This window comes from Siphateles boraxobius, unplaced genomic scaffold, assembly GCF_051911475.1.
Source record: "Siphateles boraxobius isolate OS27281-9 unplaced genomic scaffold, OSU_SipBor_1 30, whole genome shotgun sequence".
In the NCBI taxonomy this organism is placed as follows: domain Eukaryota; kingdom Metazoa; phylum Chordata; class Actinopteri; order Cypriniformes; family Leuciscidae; genus Siphateles; species Siphateles boraxobius.
The window spans coordinates 17,131,534-17,156,675 of record NW_027508920.1 but is presented as its reverse complement, the minus strand read 5'-3'; the positions used below and the strand labels follow the sequence as shown (position 1 = coordinate 17,156,675).

The following is a 25,142-nucleotide window of genomic DNA, read 5'->3' as shown; positions in this document are numbered from 1 at the left end:
GCACAACTGTTTACAACATTTATAATTAGAATAAATGTTTCATGATCACGAAATCAGCTCACTTGACACTGAAGACTGGAGTAATTATGCTAATTCAGCTTTGACATCACAGGAATAAATGACATTTTGAAATGTATTAAAATAGAAAACAGTTATTTTAAATTGTAATAATAATTTCACACTATTAGTTTTTACTGTATTTTTCCTAAAACATTTGAACGGTAGTGTATATTTCATATATTTTTTATGGATGTAGTGACGTTCAATCTTCCTCTGTTTCAGGTTGACCCTATGCTATCTCCAGAAGAACGTCACCTGAGCAAGATGCAGAACCATGGCTATGAAAACCCCACCTACAAATATCTGGAGCAGATGCAGATTTAGCCATTATGAGGGCTGTGGAGCTAGAGAGGGGTGAACATACTACTGACCAATATAAAACTGCTCTCAAATCATTTCATGCATTTGAAATGCATATTCTGGTTCATTTAAAGAAAACAACGGTTTATTAATACTACTACTTCTAACACTGCTACTGTTGTACCATGGAGCGCAATTTTATGCTCTTGTAACTGTTTTTTTCTTTCAAAGGCAATTTTTCAGTTGTTTTAAATCAGGAGAACGTGATTCTGCAAATTTAGCTTGGAATTGATTTTCCGTAAATAAAATTGGAGAGTATTATAATGTTGTTTTAAATGTTAATTTTATAAAGATCTAGCCTATAGTGGTACAGCAAAGCTGAAACAATCAATATAAAGACACAGCAGTTTGTCTACACCATCGCTGGTTGCCGGATATTCTTTTAAATAGATTGCTTGTATATGAAGGTTATTTGTAACAACTTAAATGTATAGTGAATCAGAAAATATAAGAAAATCATTCAATCATTTACTTTGTAATTATTAAAAACACATGATATACATAAACAGAAAAAAAAAGTAGATGGTAAGTTTATTCATATTTTTTTTCCAGAGCTTAAATCTTGGCTGGGTTACAGGTTTAAACTTTGAGATTAAAGGACTGATATCGCGGTCCAAACATCTGATACCATCACCTGTGTAAGATACGATGAATGGTTCAAACAGAATGGTGTGACAGCCTGCCAGATATTTTGGCTGATTGTGAATGTAGAGGTGCCCGATTTCAATAACATTTCCATGTCTTTTGTTTTTATCTCTTGGTTATGGTGTCATATACTTGGACCATTAAATGGGGCGGCCCCTGCAGATGGTCATTGCGCATTGATTTGAAGCACAGAGGGTCACAAGGTTCGGGGCCTCCAGTCTCCCTTATCACAATAAAATGTCTCTTTACTCGAATTCTACTAGAAGAATGTTGTTTTTTCTGCCGTTACATCCACACACTCCCCTTTTATAAAATAAATCTGGCCTGATAAAATGTTGCATTCAGCTCATGTTAATCACAATGATACTGCATTTTCATTTCATAGCTGCCCAATGAGAACTGCCATGGGGAGTTTTATCATGGGGCAATACTTTGCACACATTGCTTAAAATCAAAGAGAGCGTAGATCCGTTACCGGAGTCGTCTGTAATTGTAATAATATGATATGTATTGTTTATAGCATTAGACCCACAAGGACATAAACCACAATAAAGCGCAAAAATGCACTAAAGTTACCCAGCTGGGGGCCAAGGCAGATGAAAGAAATGTTTTGCATGTCCACTAATATGGAAGGCAAGGAAAATTTGTAATAATTTTTTTTTTATCTCTCTCTTCCCCCCTTCTTAGCAATGTCTTTGTATGCCTGTATAGTTGATGTTGCAATCATGGCTTTTATCAAGGACATCCTGTGGTGTGCATTGTTCTTATATGAGATGTTATGATATATTTTTAAGTTTATTCTCTTCTTTTGTTTTCTATTCTTTTCCCTCTTCCTGTGACAGTATTTCTGTATGTGACTTTCACTATGCACCTAAATGGCTCCAAACTTGGACCTTGTCATTGCCTGCTTGATTGTGGAAATGGTCGTAGGGGTGAGGGGAAAAAATACAAAGTTCACATATTAGAAGTAAAATATGATTGAATCCAATGGAAAATGGCTTCTTGGTTACAGGTGGGAAACATCAATAAATTCACTACTTCCATGGACGTGTCATTGTGTCGTCTTTATTCTGCTTTGTGTACCAATATAAGGAATGTTATCATTATATCTGATGAAAGCAGACCGATTTCATTTTTTAACACTCAAAAACTGCATTTTAAATGTATTGGTCAAATTAACTCTAAAGGTGGCTTTTTTATTTTTTAGTAAAGTTGCCGTCAAAGGGCAACCAGGTGAGACCAGACTGTGGGTGATCTAAAGTATCCATAGAAATTAAATGGGAAAGTGCCCGCAAGCAACGTTTGCTCAAAAAATATTTCTTTAGAGACTATAGAAAACAAAACATACTTATTTATATATATATATATATATATGTATATGTATATATTTATATATATATATATATATATGTATATGTATATATATATATATATATATATATATATATATATATAATGAATACGTGCTTACTACATGTACACAGTCTATGGTACACATCCATACATGCTTGCTTGTGACGCGCTTGAAATGTCATTGGTAGGTCTGGTTCGTTCTCTTTTTTCTCATTGGGCGGAATGGAACACGTTTTTTTGTTTTTCATTGGTTGGTAGAAATGGCGGAAAATTCTCATTGGTACCGAAAGGAAAACGCCGTACGAGCATAAAATACCAATTATCTCGAAATGAAAAACAATCTATACATATCAAAATTCAACGACGCGTAATTTAACCACCACAGCAAATATATTACTTTAGCCCTATCGTTCCTGAAAAACTCCATCGATATATGTATAACAATGTGCATATCGTCGCCCGGGGCCGCGCGTCTGTTGCTAGGTAGGTTATGTTAATATATGCAAGGCAGCCATCTCTGCAGCTACCATTCAGAGGGAAGACCCACTTCAACCTTTTCCTAAAAATGCTCAAAACTATCGGGAAATCCGCACCCGAAGCTTAAGCGGGGATTCAGGATCGTCTGTCAGTAAGTGTCACGTAAAATTCACATCCTGTTTTCCGTTGGACGGTCGATTAGGGTGTAGATATATTTTGTTGAGTGTCTTCGCCGTGCTTTGTTGTTGTCTTAGTCCCACCCAAAATGGAGTCGTGGCGTGTCTTCCTCATTCTGCTGCAGACACTCACTGAGCGCGCCCGCCGGCCGAGCTCATCTATGAGCGGGGAGCCAAGCGCCCCGGTCCCGCACTCAAAAACCTCCATGAAACCAATACGCTCGATTAAAACGACACCGCAGTGACGTTCCGGGTCAAACAGTACATCTGCTCTCATCCCACTATCACTGTTGGCTTACAGTGCGGGTTAATGTCTGATAATACCGGAGTGAAAACGTTTTTGTGCCGCTGCGGGTTGTGTGGTATAGTCCGACTGGAACTCCCAACCTGCAGGCTTTAGACAGGGGGGGAGAGAGCCTGGCAAACACCCTGATTGCTTCATTCACCATTACAGTGTTTACAATCTCTGAATTAGTCTCGGGGATTGAAGAAGGCCAGGGTTATAGGCGTTTGCGTGTGTTTTTTCTCTCAGCACGACTCTTAGGGATTTTCTGTCCAGCCGTGTATCTCCTCTACCCCCGTGCACTGATTAGACTGACCGCCAGTACGGGGTGCCTGTATTTGGGTTAAACAGCGAGCTTTCAATAAATCAAAAATAAAATAATGAGCAGGTGAAATATGCCAAGCTTGAGGTTTCCTCTGTTCCGTTCACATCAGAAACCCTATTTAACTATATGCACGTCATTTATATAGATTAATCATGATTTTTGGAGTACCAAAGTATATTTCATGGCTTCTATCTTCATGGTGTGATGCCATCATAGTACAACTACAGTACTTTTTTTTTGTAAGGGTGTTATTCCATTATTTTGGAATATACAGGATACATTGTACAATATTCACAGTCAGGGAAAACCCTGGAGACATCTTTAAATTTGAAAAGTAATGCATTACAATATTAACTCCCTTAAATATTTACTCCCGTTACTCCCTTTACTCATGTTCCACCCTTAAAAAATAACTATTTGTGTTACTTTTTAAGAAAAGTAATGCGTTGCGTTAAGTTTTCTCAGCTGGGTATGGGCTTATTTTTTATAACAAAAAAAGTTACATTTTTTGACAAATGTAAAGGCCCTTTCACACCAAATTTGAAATAAGGCAGAAGAAAATGCAAATGAATGCCTGTACAGAGGTACAGCTCAAACAAACCTTTCAGCTGTGCAGCTATTCTGGTCTGCAGAAGAATAGAATGCAGGAGAAAACCTCAACAACAAACTTCCCTACTATATAGTATGTGACGAAAGAAGTGTGTCCAAATTCACAGTACTCCTAAAAGAGTTTACAAAATGTTCCTGGATGACCTTCTTCCGGGGAGATTCTAAAGTGTACATGGACACTTTACTATCCCACGGGAGAGGATTATGAATGGAAGTGAAGCGATGCAACTGATACTGGTAGGTCACGTGATAATGACAATGTGGCGAATGTAGTAGGTCCAGATTACATTCATACTACACACATTTATACTATATAGAACATAGGCCTACTTTTTTAGAAGTCATTACATAATTACTTATTCAAAATATAAGCAAGGTCAGCAGCATTGGTCAAAATGAACATTGGTCAATAAAGTGAGATTAAATGCATAAAAAATATGTTTTATTTGACATGATTTAAATAATTATTGGAGATTTGCGTAATTTTCTGATTTTGCATTTCACTGATTTGATTAATTCTGAGGAATACTGAATCTGTTTTTGTGCAAGTGAGATGAGTGCATGCTCACATGTAGAACTACAATAAGCATCATGTTCAAACACAGCGCACACAATGCCTCTGAATTTACTCACAACTTCTCTCAAAATGGGGACAGGAGAGCTGTCGGTCAATAAATAGGAAAACAAAGTAACTTGCATTACTTATTTGAAAGAGTAACTGCTATTTTGTTGTAAATTTAAAAGTAATGCGTTACTACAAGTTACTTTAAAAAGGTAATCTGATTACGTAACTTGAGTAGCTTCGTTACCCTTAACACTGGTGATTGTATATCTGAGTCAAAAGGCAGTCCCTCCAGAAAAACGCGATTATGCAATGGTATAATTCAATGCATAATCATCAGCCAAAGTCCGCATATTTATGCGGGGGCCGCATTTTTTCAAATACGCCGCACTTTCGCCGCATAAATTGCCGATTTCCGTGCAAAATATGCGGGGCTTGCATGATTTCATAATTCTCACATTTTAGTTGCAAAAAGGTCACATATGTCTTACCAGAAAGTTGAAAAATGTTGCGCTTACTTCACACAAGAGCAGCCATTTTCCCCTGTTGCCATGGGAACGTAAAGAAGTGACGTACTTGCGCGACGTGAACATCATCGAAAAGCTGTAAAACAAGAAGCACACATTTAATTTTTTTATATTTTATTAATTTTTACAGAAGTTGTAGCATATTCCTTGTGTAAAGCTACAGAACTTGTTTGACTCCTCAATGTTTTGTAAGTTTGAGCCATGTGTTTATTAAGGTCTGAAATAAAACAAGATGAGAACTTAAATATTCCCAGCACTTTCTGTGATGTAGTATGCTTGCTTATCATAGGAAGTAATAAGAAATAACTCTTTACATTAAGGTAGTAGCCTAATGAGAACAGGGTTTTGGGGGAGTCTTTTTTTTTTCTTTCTTTTTTTTTTCTTTTTTCATCAAACCGCAGTTTTTGCAAGTTCCCGCCCGCAGTTTTTGCAAGTTCCCGCCCGCAGTTTTTGCAAGTTCCCGCCCGCAGTTTTTGCAAGTTCCCGCCCGCAGTTTTTGCAAGTTCCCGCCCGCAGTTTTTGCAAGTTCCCGCCCGCAGTTTTTGCAAGTTCCCGCAGTTTTTGCAAGTTCCCACAATTTCATCGCACAAAATTGCATAAATATCCCGCATATTCCATCGCATTTTTTAAGAAAACGTGCCACATAATCAAGGATTTTTGCCCGCAACAATCACAAAAAAACCTCTGCATTTTTCTGGAAGGACTGAAATGGCTTCTTGAACAAGATAAATTGTAGGGCGTGACTTAATTTTGTCCTTGGGGAATTGATTGGATGGTTGTTGTTTGCTATTGGTCGATCTCATGTGAGTGACCGGACATCCCACCCTCGCGCCAGTAAATGCGCCATTAGAGAAGAAAAGAGGGCTGTGTCCAAAATCGCATACTCTCTTGAGTAGGGACTTATTTAGAATATGAAATTACTTACTAAAAAAGTACGTTTTATGTAGTATGAATGTGTGTTATGAATGTAATGTGGACATACTACTTTCGCCATGTTGTCATTATCTCGTGACCTACCAGCATCAGTTACGTCTCTTCACCACCATTCACAAATCCTCTCCCTTGGCCTCATGGGATAGTAAAATGTCTATGCACACTTAGAATCTCGCCAGAAGTAGTAAGTCATCTGGGTACTTTTTGCCTACTCTTTATGAGTACTGTGAATGAGGGCATTCATACCTCTTTTGTCACATACTGATTTTTCACATTGTGAAACGTGATTTTGGATGCAGCCGAGATGTTGCTGCAAGACAGAGAGGAAGTTATTTTGTATAAAGTTTACAAGGGCACATGATTTAAAATGTGAATAAATATGAATAAAATCTTGATAAATCATGTCAGTTTCTATAATGAACATACAGGTGTTGATGACAGGTGGATAGGTGAAGGAGGTGTTCGCTCTCACCTCATACGGTTGCCATGGAGGCCAAGCAGGAGTCGTCACCTGTGTGGAGTCCAGCACCCAACAATGACACTGGAAATACACCTCAGGTACAGCCAGACCTTTCTCTTTAGATTTATTACCTATGTCCAACTATTGAGTTAGCTAGAAACTATTAAGTAAAAAAAAATAGAATCAATAAAACATGCACTTCTTTTTATATTTCCATTGACTGGGGGTGTGAAATCCCATTTTGACATGTTTTCACGAGGTTCACTTGTTTTTTTTGTGTGTGTTACGGGTGTGCAGGTGCACTTCGAGGCCGGTACGGTGGCCCAGATCGTGTACAGTGGAGAGCAGTCAGACCGTGGTCAGCAGCAGGTTTTATACACTGCAGACGGAAGCTCCTACACCTCTGTTGAGTCCGCCGAACACACACTGGTTTACATACACCCTGCCGATGGAACACAGGTGAGCTCATCTGCCAGTGAAGTATGGATTTGATCCTTGGTGCTGCCAGTGAAGAAGGTTAGAGCTTATGATTAAAGGTGCAGAAAGCGATATCTGAGAAACACTGTTGATATTTGAAATCAACCCAAACAAACAGCCCTCCCTTCATTGCTCCACCCTCAAAATGCACAAACATGCAATGCAAGAGTGGATGTCTCTTTGTCGTAGCTGTAGCAAAGCAAAATAATGCTTCAATGACACTCAGAACTGTCCTTTTACTAGAGCTAACTTGACAACAACAGCATATTATGTTGGTTCTGTGAAAAAGCAAAATCAATGTTACTGTGAAGCAGGATCAACGCAACCTCAGGCCATCCCGCTTGGGTCTCTCCAGATTGGAGACAACAAGTGTGTTGTGCTGCTCGGTCCAATCCACTTTCAACAGCATTTATCAGAAATCGCTTACTGCACCTTTAACATTGTGGATTTAATGGGGATTGCTAGACAAAGCTGCATTTTGAGACAATTTTGACATATTTTCACATCTATTGCTATTGTTACTTTAATTATAAATATTATGGCTGTTGATTTGATTAAAAAAAACATTAATCTTACTGGTTTCCGTAATTAAACACAACTAACATTATAATATTAATCATAAATACAGTTTCACTTTGAACCTCCAAATTAATGTAGAAACTACATAAAAACAGTATTTTAAATATTTGTTTAATGACATTTTTTGGTAACACTAATCATTTCCCAGTAGTTAACGTGAGTTAATGCATTTAGAAAAAGGAACCAATTCATTTTCTCTGTTCCATTAATTTCCTACTATCACTGTAAAACTGCTTTGAAGCAATATGTATTGTTAAAAAATGTATTGTACAAATAAAGGTGACTTGAATTGACTAACAATGAGCAATTAATTTGTTAACAGATACAACTGTTGATTTAATGTATTAGTAAATGTTGAAATTAAGATTTACTAAGATGAATAAATGCATTGAAATTATTTTTAATTGTAAATTCACGTTAACTAATGTAAACAAATGGAACCTTTTTGTAAAGGTTTTTTTTTTAACCAATAAATGAATGAAGGCAAAAGTCACTGATGTAAATACTGATGCTACAATTATTTATTTATTTTTACTGTATCTTGGGGATAAAATTATTAATTTGCTCTATTAACTATGACTTTTGCCTCAATAAACTCATAATTACTGCTTATTATTAGTAAGGTAGTTGTTAAGTTTAGGCACTGGGTACAATTAAGGGAAGTAGAATATGGTCATGCAGAATAAGGCATTAATATGTGCTTTATAAGTACTAATAAACAGCCAATATCCTAGTAAAATGCATGCTAATAAGCAACTAGTTAATAGTTATATATATTTATATATACACACACATATATGTGTGTATATATATACACTCACCTAAAGGATTGTTAGGAACACCTGTTCAATTTCTCATTAATGCAATTATCTAATCAACCAATCACATGGCAGTTGCTTCAATGCATTTAGGGGTGTAGTCCTGGTCAAGACAATCTCCTGAACTCCAAACTGAATGTCAGAATGAGAAAGAAAGGTGATTTAAGCAATTTTGAGCGTGGCATGGTTGTTGGTGCCAGACGGGCCGGTATGAGTATTTCACAATCTGCTCAGTTACTGGGATTTTCACTCACAACCACTTCTAGGGTTTACAAAGAATGTTGTGAAAAGGGAAAAACATCCAGTATGCGGCAGTCCTGTGGGCGAAAATGCCTTGTTGATGCTTGAGGTCAGAGGAGAATGGGCCGACTGATTCAAGCTGATAGAAGAGCAACTTTGACTGAAATAACCACTCGTTACAACCGAGGTATGAAGCAAAGCATTTGTGAAGCCACAACACGCACAACCTTGAGGCGGATGGGCTACAACAGCAGAAGACCCCACCGGGTACCACTCATCTCCACTACAAATAGGAAAAAGAGGATACAATTTGCAAGAGCTTCAATTTTCAAATCCAGTCTTCAAATTTGGACAGTTGAAGACTGGAAAAATGTTGCCTGGTCTGATGAGTCTCGATTTCTGTTGAGTCATTCAGATGGTAGAGTCAGAATTTGGCGTAAACAGAATGAGAACATGGATCCATCATGCCTTGTTACCAGTGTGCAGGCTGCTGGTGGTGGTGTAATGGTGTGGGGGAGGTTGGGATGTGGTGGAACGGGAGCTTCGTGCCCTGGATGTGGATCCCACAAATCTCCATCAACTGCAAGATGCTATCCTATCAATATGGGCCAACATTTCTAAAGAATGCTTTCAGCACCTTGTTGAATCAATGCCACATAGAATTAAGGCAGTTCTGAAGGCGAAAGAGGGTCAAACACAGTATTAGTATGGTGTTCCTAATAATCCTTTAGGTGAGTGTGTGTATATATATATATACTGAACAAAATTATAAACGCAACACTTTTGTTTTTGCCCCCATTTTTCATGAGCTGAACTCAAAGATCTAAGACTTTTTCTATGTATACAAAAGGCCTATTTCTCTCAAATATTGTTCGCAAATCTGTCTAAATCTGTGTTAGTGAGCACTTCTCCTTTGCCGAGATAATCCATCCACCTCACAGCTGTGGCATATCAAGATGCTGATTAGACAACATGATTATTGCACAGGTGTGCCTTAGGCTGGCCACAATTAAAGGCCATTCTAAAATGTGCAGTTTTACTGTATTGGGGGGGGGGGGGGGGGACTGGTCCCCGAAAAACCAGTCAGTATCTGGAGTGACCACCATTTTCCTCACGCTGTGCAACACATCTCCTCCGCATAGAGTTGATCAGGTTGTTGATTGTGGCCTGTGGAATGTTGGTCTACTCCTCTTCAAAGTTGCTGGATATTGGCAGGACCTGGAACACGCTGTCTTATACGCCGATCCAGAGCATCCCAAACAGGCTCAATGGGTTACATGTCCTGTGAGTATGCTGGCCATGCAAGAACTGGGATGTTTTAAGCTTCCGGGAATTGTGTACAGATCCTTGCAACATGCGGCCGTGCATTATCATGCTGCAACATGAGGTGATGGTCGTGGATGAATGGCACAAGAATGGGCCTCAGGATCTTGTCACGGTATCTCTGTGCATTCAAAATACCATCAATAAAATGCACCTGTGTTCGTTGTCCATAACATACGCCTGCCCATACCATAACCCCACCACCACCATGGGCCACTCGATCCACAACGTTGATATCAGCAAACCGCTCAACCACACGACGCCATACTTGAAAAACCGGGATTCAACCGTGAAGAGAACACCAAAGTGCCAGACGCCATCGAATGTGAGCATTTGCCCACTCTAGTCGGTTAAGATGACGAACTGCAGTCAGGTCGAGACCCCGATGAGGACGACGAGCATGCAGATGAGCTTCCCCAAGACGGTTTCTGACAGTTTGTGCAGAAATTCTTTGGTTATGCAAAACGATTGTTACAGCAGCTGTCTGGGTGGCTGGTCTCAGACGATCTTGGATGTGAAGATGCTGGTGTGGTTACACGTGGTCTGCGGTTGTGAGGCCGGTTGGATGTACTGCCAAATTCACGGGCAACAGCTCTGCTGGACATTCCTGCAGTCAGCATGCCAACTGCACGCTCCCTCAAAACTTGTGACACTAACAGATTTAGACAGATTTGTGAACAATTTTTGAGAGAAATAGGCCTTTTGTATACATAGAAAAAGTCTTCGATCTTTGAGTTCAGCTCACAAAAAATGGGGGCAAAAACAATTTTTTTAAATAATTTTGTTCAGTGTGTGTGTGTGTGTGTGTGTATATATATATATATATATATATAACAAGAACATTTATGTTAGATGCGATTTATCACGATTAATGATTTGACAGCACTAATTTATAGTGTAAGCTATCTTCACAATATAAAGTCAATACAGTACAATTTGGTTTGGTGCCAGTTTTGGTTCTGTATTATTATTTGGTTTAAGTTAAAGACGGTGGGCCTCCCTTCTAACACAACATGCACAATGGCGCACAAACACCACTGCGTCTGTACGCTATAAACTTACATATACACCGACTCTTAATAAAGCTATGAAAAATATTGTCAAGAGCAGCAAAATATTTCTTTTGTTCTTTGATTAACATTAACGACATAGTCAGCAGCAGTTAGGATGAATGAACCCCATCATTTCTTGTATGATTTTGCCATTTAAACGGCCTCTTCGCACAATAATCTATTAAGAAGCACACTATAAGGAATACACTCAGGCTGAGCCAAGTGCGCGTGTGTTCCCTTAAGACGTTTGTGGCTTACTTAGAAATGCGACACTTCACAGTTGTGACTCATTGCACACATCAGATAGATGGCAAGGACAAAATCAGGATACCAAAAGAGGAAAGAAAAACATGAAAAAGAAGAGAGAGTAAGACAGGGAAGAAAGGTAGTCAGACAGTTTTTCAAAATAAAGGTAATTTATGTTCCCTCTTTTGTGCTATGATTCTGAAGCTAGCCCTTGTGAAGCTGCCCCACACTTTGAAAACCCCTGGCAAAAAGGAAGTGAGAAGCGATTTATCTGCTAATTGCGTTTACTATTTTTAATGCATTAAACAGGTAATATTAATTGCAGAAATTAATGTTATTGCAAAATACACACCTTCAAAAGTGATACATGATCGGATCACATTGAGTTGATTTGGCGATAATGACTGACCGACTGTACATTATTCTTGCATATGCACTCCTGATGAAAAATAATCACAAATATATATACTGTTCAGCATGTTTCACACAGCAACTCTAAAGGTTTACTGCTCTTTTCGGTCCTGTTCAGTTTACAGATCAACCACAAGTTGCTTACATTCAGCAAGATGGCACAACACAACAGGTACTGTGGTATTCTATGATCTTTTGATTTTACGTGTACCATATAAATAATACCATCTGGTTGCAAATGAAATATTTTAGCAATTGCCCATTCATGTTGACAACTAACATGATCTGTTGCACCAGGTGACTGTGTTGCTACCCAGCGGTCAGAATATGAACACCGCCAATCTGCATGTATTGAGCAACGTGGCTGATGGCCCACAGGCGATCCTGGAACCCGTGCCACAGGTGACACTGCACTGCTAAACATGTCCCATAATGCAATTGTTCACCTGAAAGACTTCTTAACATTGTTCTACCACAGCCATGAGAGACTGCACTGTATAAAATAAAGCATCTTTTGCATTAGTGAAGCAATGTTAACTTGACACTGTTTATTTTCCTGACAGAGCCAACATGCTGTGACTAATGTGTCTCTCCCCAACATGGCGGAGGCTTCGTCGAGTCCCCTGGGGGCCACAGATTCCACTGTAGACTCAGAGGACGAGGAAGAAGACAATGATAGCGATGATTCTGACATGGATGACTGGGAACCCAGGACGCCCCAGCCATTCACTCCCCAGAACCTCTGTGAGTAGATGTTCAGCACTGAACACTTAAAGGGATAGTTCACCCAAATGTGAGTTCACTCCCCAGGTTCATACATAAGAAGACACTTTTGAATGTGAATATTTCTATGTGTAGGGTGTGAAGACTGTAATAATGCTAATTCTGGAGCATGTATAAAACACGGTCCTCTGCACCCTATCCTGAACCGCCCGGTGATGTCCAAGGCTCGGGCCAGTCTTCCTCTCATCCTGTATATCGACCGCTTCCTGGGCGGAGTCTTTACCAAGCGGCGTATCCCCAAACGCACACAGTTTGGTCCTATAGAGGGGCCACTGGTGCGACAGAGTGAACTGCAGGACACGCACATCCACCTGAAAGTACGAGTAAACCCTTCTCTTTTATCGTAAGAAGTTTTCTAGTTTAGTGTTCAAAGTCTCACACGTGTAATCCTGCTGTGTAGTTGTACATGCTAGACCCAGAGAAAGAGGGCGAGAGGGCGGAGGACCTCTGGTTCGACCTGTCCGATGAGGAGCGATGTAACTGGATGATGTTTGTCCGGCCGGCCCAGAACCACCTGGAGCAGAACCTGGTGGCTTATCAGTACGGCTCGGACATTTTTTACACCACCATTAAGAACATTCAGCCTAAACAGGAGCTTAAGGTCAGCAGAAAGAAAGAATGTTCTCATCTATAGCAAACAAAAGGATAAAAATGACATCTTTAATCAAATTTTGTCTTTCATCAATTATAATTATTATATCTTTTAGTATTTTCTTACTATTATTTCTCCATCATTTCAAACAATATTCAATATGACTTGAAAGAAAGAATTCTTTTTTGTAATGGCCAAATTAAAACAATTTTCAAAATGTTTAATTTTATATCGCTAGCATAATATTGAATGTGTTTATAGTAATGTGTTTTTATTTATTTATATATATATATATTTATTTATTTTTTATTTTTTTCTCATTGCATTTTTTCTAAGGTTGTTTTTCACAGTAAACGATTATTTTGTGATGAATCTTGTACTTCAGGTGTGGTACGCTGCATCATATGCTGAGTTTGTCAACCAAAAGGTTCATGATGTCACAGATGAAGAGAGAAAAGGTAAATTGTAATTATCATCTCTTTTATTCATTCACACAGACATGACAAACTATAGATTTACTAACGATTTAACGGTTAACTTTCTAACAGTTCGGTAGTTCGTATTGTTCTTTTTGGTATGGTACTCTCAAATTATAAATGTTATAAAAGGCACTTTTAAGATAATAAAAATGAACACAGTTTGAAAGCAGCACAACAGGTTAAAATAACTTAATTGCAGATAATAAAGAGGAACAAAAGCACAAAATAAGTGTTGACAGGTCAGATTAGAATATTCATCAGAAACAAGCACACATTCAGTCTACTAGAAACAATGTTACTGTTGTTTCTTTTTCCTGTAAATGTAAAGCACTCGTTATTACAATCTCTTTACAGTTAGTGATAATATTTCAAAAACATTCTGTTGTGGTTCCTGGTTCAACTCTAACCCAACCCGTTCCTCACTGTGTCAGTTTTACGTGAACAGGAGAAGAACTGGCCGTGTTATGAGTGTAACAGACGGTTCATGAGCTCAGAGCAGCTTCAGCAACACTTAAACATGCACGATGACAAGCTGAACCTCATCCAAAGGTTTGAATGCACACAAATGACTCCTATTCTCCCGTGTTTGTGATGGTTTTCCTGACACTGAGTTCATTATTGATTCTGACTAATATTCTGTTCTTCCAGGCCAAAGGGCCGTGGCCGAGGACGGGGCAGGAAACGATTCTGTGCTGCAAGGCGGCCAGGACGGCGTACCAAATTCATCTGCCCACAGACTCCTGTTGAGAGTGCTGACAAGACACAGGTACTGTTGACCAGTCCGTTAAAGGGAAAGTTCACCCAAAAAATCATTTACTCACCATCATGTGGTTTTAAACCCATAGAGGCCCATTCACACGAAGACTGATAACTATAATGATAAAGAAATTGTTCTAAATATAAAGTTATAAATGTAGAACAGAAAAATTGTTCTAAATATAAAAGAATAGCAGAGTCCACACCACAATAAAAACGATAACTGCATAAAGGAATAATATCGTTGGAATTACTTTCAGAATTATTTTTTTCCAGCTGATGAATGATAAAAAAATATTGACAGCCAATCAGAATCCAGCTGACTTTAGAGAGCTTGAGCATTTAAAGCGGCAGATGACAAAACTGCAGTGCACGCTTAGAACAGAATGATATCGCTGGTGTGAACATCATAGTTAATGATATAGTTATCTTTGTTGGTGTAAACAGGCCTTAAGTCTTTCTTTCATCTTCAAAACACAAATTAAGATATTTTTGATGAAACCTGAGAAATTTCTGTCACTCCATTGAAAGTCCAGGTAACCAAAACTTTAATGTCTTTAAAGTCCATAAAGACATTGTAAAAATTAATAAGTCTTCTGAAGAGACCCATGATGAACAGATTAAATTGAGTCTTTTAATAATAATAATAATTCTTCATTACATGTTTATTAACGCTTTTCTCACATATTCTTTTATTCACATATAAACAGTGATCAACACACGTACATAGGGCTCATCAAATATAGTAACCGGCAGCTCAACCGTACTCCCTTTACACAGATCAGATTAGGTTTACAATCTCTTTATGACCTTTTCGAAACTTGCAAGTTTTGGTTTAATGGACTTTTAATGGAGTCTGTGCTCAATTCTTGTCTCTGCACCTGTTGTAGGAGCTGTTGGCATCTGTAGATAAACTACCATTTGAGGAAAGGACAGATGGAGCCCTTAATGGACTGAAGGTGGTGGAGATGGCAGACGAATCGATGGAGACAGAGACTGAGGAAGGGCTTGATACACCACCAACTCACACTGAGGCACTGCAAGTCGAGGGGGATTCTGTCTCCCCACCTCTGGCCACAGGGGTCCCAGGGTCTCCCAAAGAGGACCGGTCTCAGACCAGTCCCGTAGACCCCCACCTTACACCTCAGGACATGAGAAGGGCGAGGAGGATTAGGGTAAGATACGCCTGTCACGAGTGACACACACCCTCACGTCTCTGCAATGTAGCGTGTTAAGCAGGCTAGAGTTATTTAACAGTAGCGCGTGTGTGGGTGTGTGTGTCTTTCTCTTTTGTTGCGTGCTGCACGTTAAGGTGGACTTGCAGGTAGGTCTAATGTGGGCCAGAGTGGAGTCAGAGGAAACTTATTCCTTCAGTCAATACAGTGTTGACTCCCTACATCCCCATTACATCTGTCTGTATCAGTTCAGTCCTCAAGCTTCATCAACCAGCAGAGTTAAAGGGACAGCTTCACCGAAAATCAACATTCTGCCATCATTTAATTGTCATCATGTCACCGTGTTTGAGCGTAAGGAGAGGTTTTGAATGTCATAGGAGAATGTCAATTCTCAGCCAAAATAAAAGCTCAATGGTTTAACGATTGGAAGCAGAGGAATTAAAACGGCCATGAATATTAGTATTGTAATTTGAATGTTGTTCTGTAAATAAAGATATTATATTTTATTATTTAAAAAGAGCAGTGTAAACACGAGGGTGAGTAAATGATGACAGAAAGTACATTTTTGGGTGAACTAGAAGTACAACTGAAAGATTTAATCCAGTTTGTGTTCAGCATGCAAACACAAGGGCTTGTTTTAACCGCCATCTCTGTGACATACAGACTCGAGCAAGTGCATTATGTCATTGCTTGCAAACCATATTAATTCAGTGAAATCAAAGTGATTCCTCATCCTGCTCGAATTGTATTCTAGTTGTCTTCTCCTCTCAGAAGTGTCCATTCCTCTCTTTTCTTACCCAGAATGCCGCTCTCCAGCATCTATTCATCCGTAAGTCCTTTCGACCCTTTAAATGTCCCCAGTGCGGGAAAGCCTTCCGAGATAAAGATAAGCTGGACCAGCACATGCGGTACCACGGGCGGGACGGCTGCCGTCACATGTGCCTTCAGTGCGGGAAGGGCTTTCTGACGAACGCTTCTCTGGAGGATCACCTGCAGCTGCACTCCGACCAGCGCACATACTCCTGCCTGTTCTGCGCAGAGTCCTATGACAGATTAGACCTGCTCAAAGTGCATGTGGGGGTTCACCTGGTCAACGGCTGCTTTTCTTGTCCTTCCTGCAAGAAAACATTCTCGGACTTCATACAGGTAAGATGTGCTAGCAAATAAGACGCATTCTAAACCGCCTCACCCATCCCCATCTATTTGTCTTTTAAAGTCATTTTTTTGCCATTCCAAAAATCTAATTTGTATTAAAACAATCCTATAAAAATGGCTCACTCAGAAATCTGTGGTTGTGATGTCACTAATTTCTTGAAAAACAATATTTATAATAATATTAAACTTTATTAATAAAAGAAAGTGTTAGCATATTAGTTTTTACTGTGGTATTGATGTCGGTACTTGAGAAATGTCACTGCTATTGGAAGCCGTTACTGGAAGTTTAGTGACATATTACAATATTTACAAAGCAGTTGGCACCAAGTAAAATTTAAGTAAACAAGTGAAGTTAAAGAGTTATAATTCATATTCAATAATATATAAACGACTCTTTAAAACCTTAAAGGTAAGGAAATGGTCATATGAACTAAAGTATGGCTGTTTTTAGTGCAGAATCCTTTGCTAACATACGAAGTAAACTTTCAAGGGGGAAAACATCATTAAAAGTGATAAGACCTCTTTAATGTCTGGTTGCATGGCAAAATTCTTGAATCTGATTATGTGGCATTGGTCACTCATATATCTGTGTTGTGCAGGTGAAGAAGCACGTCAGGAGTTTCCACTCAGAGAAGATCTTCCAGTGTACGGAGTGTGATAAAGCCTTCTGCAGGCCTGACAAACTACGACTCCACATGCTCCGCCACTCGGACCGCAAGGACTTCCTGTGCTCCACCTGTGGAAAACAGTTTAAGGTGATTCACATATGCCCAGATGAGGAACATGCATGCAGAAGTGCTGTCACATACTCACAAATAAATGTTTTTCGATTATTTATTTATTTATTTTTGGCCAGAGGAAGGATAAACTACGGGAACACATGCAGAGGATGCACAACCCTGAACGTGAGGCCAAAAAGGCGGACCGCATCCAACGCACCAAAGCTCTGAAACAGAAAGAGCCCACCACTGACTTTGAGAGCTTCATGTTTAAATGCAGACTCTGTATGATGGGCTTCAGGAGACGAGGGATGCTGGTATTGACCTTTGACCTCAGTTTGTCCATCACCTTTTTGCTGTTTCTTAGGCCTCCTAGAATCAGTGTTTATGAAATCATAGGTCACTTGTGGCTCCTTTTCTCACGCTAATGATGTCATTGCACATGTCCTCAGGTCAATCATCTGTCTAAACGACATCCTGAGATGCGATTGGAGGAGGTCCCTGAGCTGACGCTGCCCATCATTAAACCCAACAGAGATTACTTCTGCCAGTACTGTGATAAGGTCTGGACTCATTTAGCTTTGCCACTTCGGTCTTACCATTTTCATGGGCTTGACCCCTGACAGTTTAATGACCCTTTGTTCTTTACGTTGACTGGCATTACAGCAGACGCATAGAAAGACAATAGCAGTGTGTCCTTGAGCCAAGAGACTTGAGCGGCCTCTGAAAATAGAGTTGCCATTTGCCAGTTTATATCTTTACTCAAATTTTGGTCTTTGAATTTTAAATACAAAATATTTGTGCAAAATTCGTACAAAGTACAAAGTGGAGAACATGTAAATGTCAGGCAGTTATTTTTTATGTATGTAATATATAGATATAGATATGTGTGTGTGCGTGTGTGTGTATGTATATATATATATTTATTTATTTATTTTATACGTTTTTAGTCAAACCAAAATTTATTCAGACACCTTCAATGTTTCTCACATTATAGCAGTTTATTTGCTATAGCTTAGAAAATGGTAATAAATTATGACAAGAACTCAGAGTTATCAAACCAGTTGATATTTCACTGGTTTTGGCCATCCTTCTGTTAGACTGTCTCACAAATAAATTAGGTTGAATAGTTGTCAGCTGTTACATTTAAGTACACAATTAGATAATTCCAATGTAGGTCGACCAATTACCTAGCAGTGCTTAATTTTGTTCAGTCTGTGGTGTAAAAAGGTCGCATTAGCAATCAAAGAAAACATTTTAAGCAAAAAATGGTCAAGTCAAAGTGTCTGAATCATTTTTGGTCCCAAATTTGTATACGTTTTACTGGTAGTCCACTGTATGAAGGATTTTTGGGTATAATATGTCACCGTTTACTTTATTTTGCTATCCTCACTTATATTTATTATAGGATTATAGCGTCCTGCACCCACTAGTAAAAAAATATCACAAAATTATATATGGTGTCTGAATATTTTTTGGTTTGACAAGTTCATCAAAGTTGTCCTAAGACAAGAATGGGTATTGTTAATAATGCAAAGATTTTGATCCACTTCAAATGTTGACTTATATCTCCCTTTTCATTAATCTATATCATCCTTTACCTGTTCAGGTCTATAAAAGTGCCAGTAAGAGGAAGGCGCACATTTTGAAGAACCATCCTGGGGCAGAATTGCCTCCCAGCATCCGGAAGCTGCGTCCGGCCGGGCCGGGGGAGCCTGACCCCATGCTGAGCACACACACCCAGCTGACGGGCACTATCGCTACTGCACCTGTGTGCTGCCCGCACTGTGCCAAACAGTACAGCAGCAAGGTACAGTCATACCTGAGATACGATGTGTGTGAATCTCTATGGATTTTAATATATCTTTATTTTTTAGACGAAGATGGTCCAGCACATTCGTAAGAAGCATCCAGAATATCAGTACAACAGCAACAGCATCCAGGCACCTCTGTCCACTACGGTCATCAGCAGCACTCCTGCTGTCATCACAACAGACGGCACCACTGCTGAGACTGTGGTGGTAAGCAACATGAACATCATCAAATCAAAATATACCCCGTTTACAGTCTAGAAAAATCTCAATGGGATCATTAGATCATCCTATTCTAAAGAAATGGGTTCCTTGCTGAATGTTCTGTTTCACTTAAAAATGCACTATATTACTAAGTCTTTAAAGACGCATCAAAAAAGTGTACAGGTTAGATGGTTAAAAAAGGTGCCCTGTCATGTAACAACACAATATTCATCAGTTTATGTCTTTCTCTTAGACCACCGACCTATTGACACAGGCCATGACGGAGCTTTCCCAGACCCTGACCACAGACTACCGTACAGCACAAGGGGATTTCCAGAGGATCCAGTACATCCCTGTGTCACAGGCAGGAGGAAGCCTTTCTCAGCCACAGCACATACAGCTGCAGGTGGTGCAGGTCGCCCCGGTACGCACACATTCATTCACACTGGCTTTTTTGCTCTTTCTTTCTATGGCTTTTCATTTTTCTTTTGCTTATTTTTTTTTTACATATGTTCATCGATTCTCCTTACTGCTTTTGTTTTTTAGACTTCATTTTTTTTCTTTGTGCTTTTGTGCTTCCTGTGTTTACATGCTTATTAGGGGTGTAACGGTACACAGAAGTCACGGTTTGGAACTTAACTCAGTTTCCGGGTCACAGTTCAATACGAGTTCTGGTACAACAGGAAAAAGCAACAAATCCTCAGTGCTAGGTTACTTTTCATTTATTTTTAACTGACTGTAGCGCAAATTACAGTTTGTTCTACCAATCGGCATTTAGTCCCACTGAGGTAGTTGCTAGTTTATTAAGCACTAAGCAGTAACAGAAGGCACTGATGCATAGGTCATATTTTTTTTGTAGGGCTGATAAAAAACAAAAGGTATTTGGTCACAGTCAGCTTCAAAACTGAAAAGTATCTCTTGTGTTATAATAGCGCAAAATAAATAGAGTAGTAAAAAATAAAACTTGTGCAGCGATTAGTTTTTGCACTCCTGTAGTCTTTTGCTTAAAAATGCATAAGCTTAAAATAAAAAATTAAGGAATTGTTGATTTTGTTACTTTAATTGATAGATTGACCAATGCTGTGCGTTTAAATTGCAACGGCTGTTTTTAATAGTATTGGTTTGATTAACGTGTTGTGCGTAGCCTAGGATGTCATTTTTGGGTCATTTTACAGCAAGCTCTTGCGTGCCATCTGAACTCTTGTTTTGGGTATGTGCATAGATCATCTCTTCTTCTGCTCTTTTTCCTTTATAACCTGTAAGTTGGTTAAAAACATTTACTGCCTCAGTTCGAATGACGGACAAAATTCTCTGAAACTCGTTGGTCAAAAACCTCATAACTTCATTTGAGCTTGATTTTGGTAAAGTGTTAATAATACAATGACACATGCAAGTGTCTGACCATATATAAAGCCACAATATAAACTTTGAAAATGCTGTTTAATTATTTTTTAAAAATGCAGCTTTTTTTTCTGTTTCCTGAAAAGTAGCGTTTTTGGAGATGCAAGGTTTCCGACAACATGATGTGTTTTGGAGTGATTTGATAAGTGTTGTGTCTGTTTGTCTCTGCAGGCGTCCTCTCCTCACTCTCAACACTCTACTGTAGATGTGAGTCAGTTACATGACCCTCACAGTTACAGTCAGCACTCGATTCAGGTTCAGCACATACAGGTGTCTGAGCCCACAGGGACCGTGCAGGCCAGTGCACAGGTGAGCAGTTGGCTTTTACAGCACATGTGGGCTGTAAATGGCAGGGATTTAATTAAAGGCTTTTTATTGTATTGTTACAGTGTCAGTTGTATATGTAAATGGACAATTTGGAGTGTTGCTCTGTGTCACCTGTATTCCTGATAATTTGTCAGCAAAAGTCTACCAGATGAAGAAAATGCATAATTTTGCGTCATTTGGAGGACTTTTGACAACTCCAGGTCCAGTACAGGGTAGTAACTAATTACATGTAATCTGGATTTTGTAATCAGATTCCAAAAATAAAGTTCTTTTAATTAGTTTATATTACATTTTAAAATACTTGTAATCAGACTACAGTTACTTTTATATTGATTACATGATTACATGTGATTCATTAAATTCACAAACGTATTGTGCATATTTTATAGTGCATAAAATATTAAATTACGTCATCATTCCCAAAATGGGTTTCGTGATGTCCCTTCAGTTCCATCACGAAACCCATTTTGGGAATGCTGACGTAATTTAATATTTTATGCACTATAAAATATGCACAATGCACAATTTTATCCTATTCAATTTGATTTGATAAACAAGTTAAGTCGAAAGTAATCAAAAAGTAGTCTGATTATATTACCTTAAACGTGTAATGTAACTACAATTTTTGTCATGTAATTTGGAATCAGTAATATTTTTGTATTCATTTATTTAAACTTTTGTAAGTAATCGACCCAGCACTGTCCAGGGCTGTTTCTCAGAAGCATTGTGAGCAAAGTTGATCATAGAGACCATTGCCGCAACGGTTCTACGATCTACTTAGGATTACAGTGCTTTTGGGAAATGCAGCCCATTTGTTAAACTACAGAGCCGGCATGTTCGTATTACTGCCTACGGACAGTCGGATTGACAGAGCTGCGGTGCCAAAATTGTTTCAAAATTGCATTATGGGTGTTGAAGTTTTTGACGGAAACGCCACAGGCCTTTTTCTTTTTTCTCTAGTCATGTAGCACCAGAAAAAAATAAGTTTTTTTTGATGTTTCTACAGCATAGACAGCCAAGTATTATTAAAAGCCCACCTTGCCAGTGGTGAATTCCCCTTTTAAAATAAATATATGCACTGCGGGTTTCTGAATGTCTGAAGTTTTCTGAAAATTTTCAGGCAAATTGGCACAATAAAAAGTTGACCGTTTAACATTTGAAAATGAGGAAATTAAGATTGTACTGTAAAATAAAACTATATTTAAGTGCTTGATTTATTTTACAATATAACAGTATCATTGCATTTTTCATCATAACATTTTTACCTAAATCGTTCAGATTTTAAAAAATCTTAGTTTTTTTTAATTTTTTGTATGCAAATGCACTCCCCAATAAAATCACTATTTTTTCATATTATAGTATATAACAGAGAAAATCAAAGTATTATAATGTCTGTTTTTAGTCCATAATGTTGTACTATGATGAGAAATAATTCTGGATCATCAGTGGATGACGAGTATTTGACAGTTCAACAAATTTAAAATATGTAAATCTTGGTAGGAAAAAAATATGCATGTATGCTATTGCATGTACTTTTGTGTAGTTTAGTGGCATCAGACAAACTGTCACTACTCCTTTTGACACTTCCTACCATCCAATCAGGTGTCAGGTCAGCCTCTAAGTCCCTCCTCTCAGCAAGCTGCCCAGGAGCTAACCACTGCCCAGCTGACCCCTGTGACCCTGGCTCAAAGCCAGACTCTACAGACGTCCACTAATCAGACTCAAGGTGCTGCACAGCACGCGTACCTTCCCAGCAACTGGAACTACAGGGGTTATTGTAAGTACCTTTAGCAAAAGCGCCTGTTTTTAATGTTACATTAACCTGTGAGTATGAAGACAGCATTGTGTTTCCCTCCTTTGCTTCTATAAGCATCTGAGATCCAGATGATGGCTCTTCCTCACACTCAGTATGTGATCGCAGAGGCCAGCACCCCCGTCACCTCTGCCGTCAACAACAGTCAGGTCAAAACGGTGAGTCTGACGTTCACTAGAAGAACAACTTGGCTTCCACTTTCAGATGGTGTCCTGCAATTGTTGTTTTCTTTCTCGTACATTTGCAGACGCACTATGTCATCTCAGACGGACAGCCGGAGCTGGATGGGAAGCAGGTGAGCGTCCCGTCCACCGTAGCACAGGTTCACCCCGACCCGCTGGAGCAGCCCGCCGTCAGTCAGCAGACCACAACGCAGTACATCATCACCACCACCACCAATGGGACGGGGGCCAGTGAAGTTCATATTACCAAACCCTGACACTGAATCACACGTGACGAAGCGTTCTGTTGTTTACTGAAGGGGGACAGATCAATTACTTTTTACCACAATTACTACTACAGATTTATTTTTATTTCCTTAAAGAGTACAAAATAAACCAAAATAGTGAAGATGTTTTTTTAAAATATATTCAGAACACTGGAGTGATTAACTGTGTTTCTAGAGACCCAAAAAGACCCATCCATGTGTGATTTCAGGAACGATCATGACTTTTAACCTGTGCCATCCTGCCTCTTTTATGATATTAAGTTTGGCCTAATTTGATTGTTGTTCCTTGTATTATTTTTTTATTCAGTTAATTTTCCCCTACATATTGAGAGCGTTTTTTTCATACCTGACTGAGACTAAGGAGAGACCTTTAAAATATTTTTTTTATTTATAAAGTAATTTCATGTTTCCCACAATAAAGGGGTCAAAAGCTGTGGACTTTCCCTTTCACTGGATTTTGTTGGAATATATTTGGAATTCTTAAAGTAAAATTTAAATCACCTTTAAATTATTTCAATGAACCTTCTAAAAGAAAACTTGCTTGAACTAGCAGATGAATCTCGTGAAAGATCCCATTTTACCCCCAAAAAACAAAGAAATAATTCTGATTTGCATGGATCATAATGTCAGGAAAACAGACTTCCGTTTCTTGAATCAAAATAGAATGTAATTTTCCTTTGGTTTTGGGGTGAAATATGATCTTGTCATTTCTTTATGAGATTCAGTCTAGCTTACATCTCAAGTTTCCATTATAATTCAGGCATTGATAAGTTAAACCTCAAACATTCATGATCAGATCATCCATGCTCACATCACCTTACCTCAGAAATGTGATCGAAAGCAAAACCCAAATCAACTTTTACTTACAATATATTTGGTCCACGGAAGGAGTCACCAGCCAGTATGAGGTTCAGGTGAAGGTTAAACAAATAATTCCCCCACCCCCTCAATCTGATCCCTCATATTATTCTGTGTATCATAAAATGACTGGAGAATTTCGAGAACTTGTGTATTTCATGTAACTTGTGCTTATGGACATAGTAGTATTTATTTGGGTTTTGCACATCAGTCAGTGAAGCACTGCTGCATCTTTATAATCTAAAAAAGGGAAATATATACAATATCCACTATTTATACTGAGCCAACCTTGTACAATGTAAAAAAAAAAAAAAGTATCTGTACAATGACGAGTATTATTGTAATTATTGACGGTTAATGTACAGTAATGCGCCTCGTGTCTCTGAGTTGGTGTCTACTCCTAGTGATGGGAAATAAATGTGTTTTTGTACACTTGATGTCTTTCCCTGAGTGTCAGTCGTCAAATCCCTCATCTTTGCTTTACTGTGTATGACTCTTTTTAAAGAAATGTTCTGGAATAAATACAATAGTAAAATCTATCGACAGCATAATTTCAAGAATAATTTAATGTTTTGACTCAATATCAAGGCCATGTATTCCTATTTACGCATGACTGCGAATGCCAAAAAAAGGCCGTCATGTCGTGCATCCACTCCACAAGACGCAGGAATAACGTCTAACCCATTTATTTTTCTTGCGAATTTT

General features: G+C 38.7%; 2 protein-coding genes across 7 annotated transcripts in view; both read left to right on the top strand.

Annotated features, from left to right (window-relative positions):
• aplp2 (amyloid beta (A4) precursor-like protein 2) overlaps nt 1–2,108 on the top strand; it is a 95,948-nt gene extending 93,840 nt beyond the window's left edge. For all 4 annotated transcript variants that reach the window (XM_077248368.1, XM_077248367.1, XM_077248366.1 and 1 more), the window contains one exon: nt 283–2,108. In XM_077248368.1, coding sequence (XP_077104483.1) covers nt 283–384 — 102 coding nt within the window. In that variant the 3' untranslated portion in view covers nt 385–2,108. The remainder of the gene's footprint in view (nt 1–282) is intronic.
• A 791-nt stretch (nt 2,109–2,899) lies between these two features.
• Nucleotides 2,900–24,874, top strand: prdm10 (PR domain containing 10). 3 transcript variants are annotated; one of them, XM_077248358.1, is made up of 23 exons: nt 2,900–3,046; nt 6,739–6,868; nt 7,068–7,229; nt 12,035–12,088; nt 12,214–12,318; nt 12,480–12,660; nt 12,775–13,016; nt 13,100–13,300; nt 13,677–13,749; nt 14,202–14,319; nt 14,419–14,536; nt 15,417–15,701; nt 16,503–16,847; nt 17,456–17,611; nt 17,713–17,892; nt 18,028–18,138; nt 19,185–19,385; nt 19,453–19,596; nt 19,844–20,014; nt 21,163–21,300; nt 22,921–23,095; nt 23,189–23,289; nt 23,379–24,874. In XM_077248358.1, the coding sequence occupies exons 2-23, from the start codon at nt 6,797–6,799 to the stop codon at nt 23,568–23,570; spliced, it is 3,525 nt and encodes a 1,174-aa protein (XP_077104473.1). In that variant the 5' UTR covers nt 2,900–3,046; nt 6,739–6,796; the 3' UTR covers nt 23,571–24,874. The 3 variants fall into 3 exon arrangements, with proteins under 3 accessions (XP_077104473.1, XP_077104474.1, XP_077104475.1); XM_077248359.1 differs by having other exon boundaries at nt 2,917–3,046; nt 6,752–6,868; XM_077248360.1 differs by having other exon boundaries at nt 2,928–3,046; nt 12,525–12,660.
• Nucleotides 24,875–25,142: the final 268 nt, after the last annotated feature.

What these genes read in the sequence shown, in the direction of transcription:
- prdm10 (XM_077248358.1), top strand. Translation starts at nt 6,797, where the DNA reads ATGGAGGCCAAGCAGGAGTCGTCACCTGTGTGGAGTCCAGCACCCAAC. An exon ending in CCGTGCAGGCCAGTGCACAG is followed by an intron (nt 21,301 to 22,920) that starts GTGAGCAGTTGG and finishes CCATCCAATCAG; the next exon opens with GTGTCAGGTCAGCCTCTAAG. An exon ending in ACAACAGTCAGGTCAAAACG is followed by an intron (nt 23,290 to 23,378) that starts GTGAGTCTGACG and finishes GTACATTTGCAG; the next exon opens with ACGCACTATGTCATCTCAGA.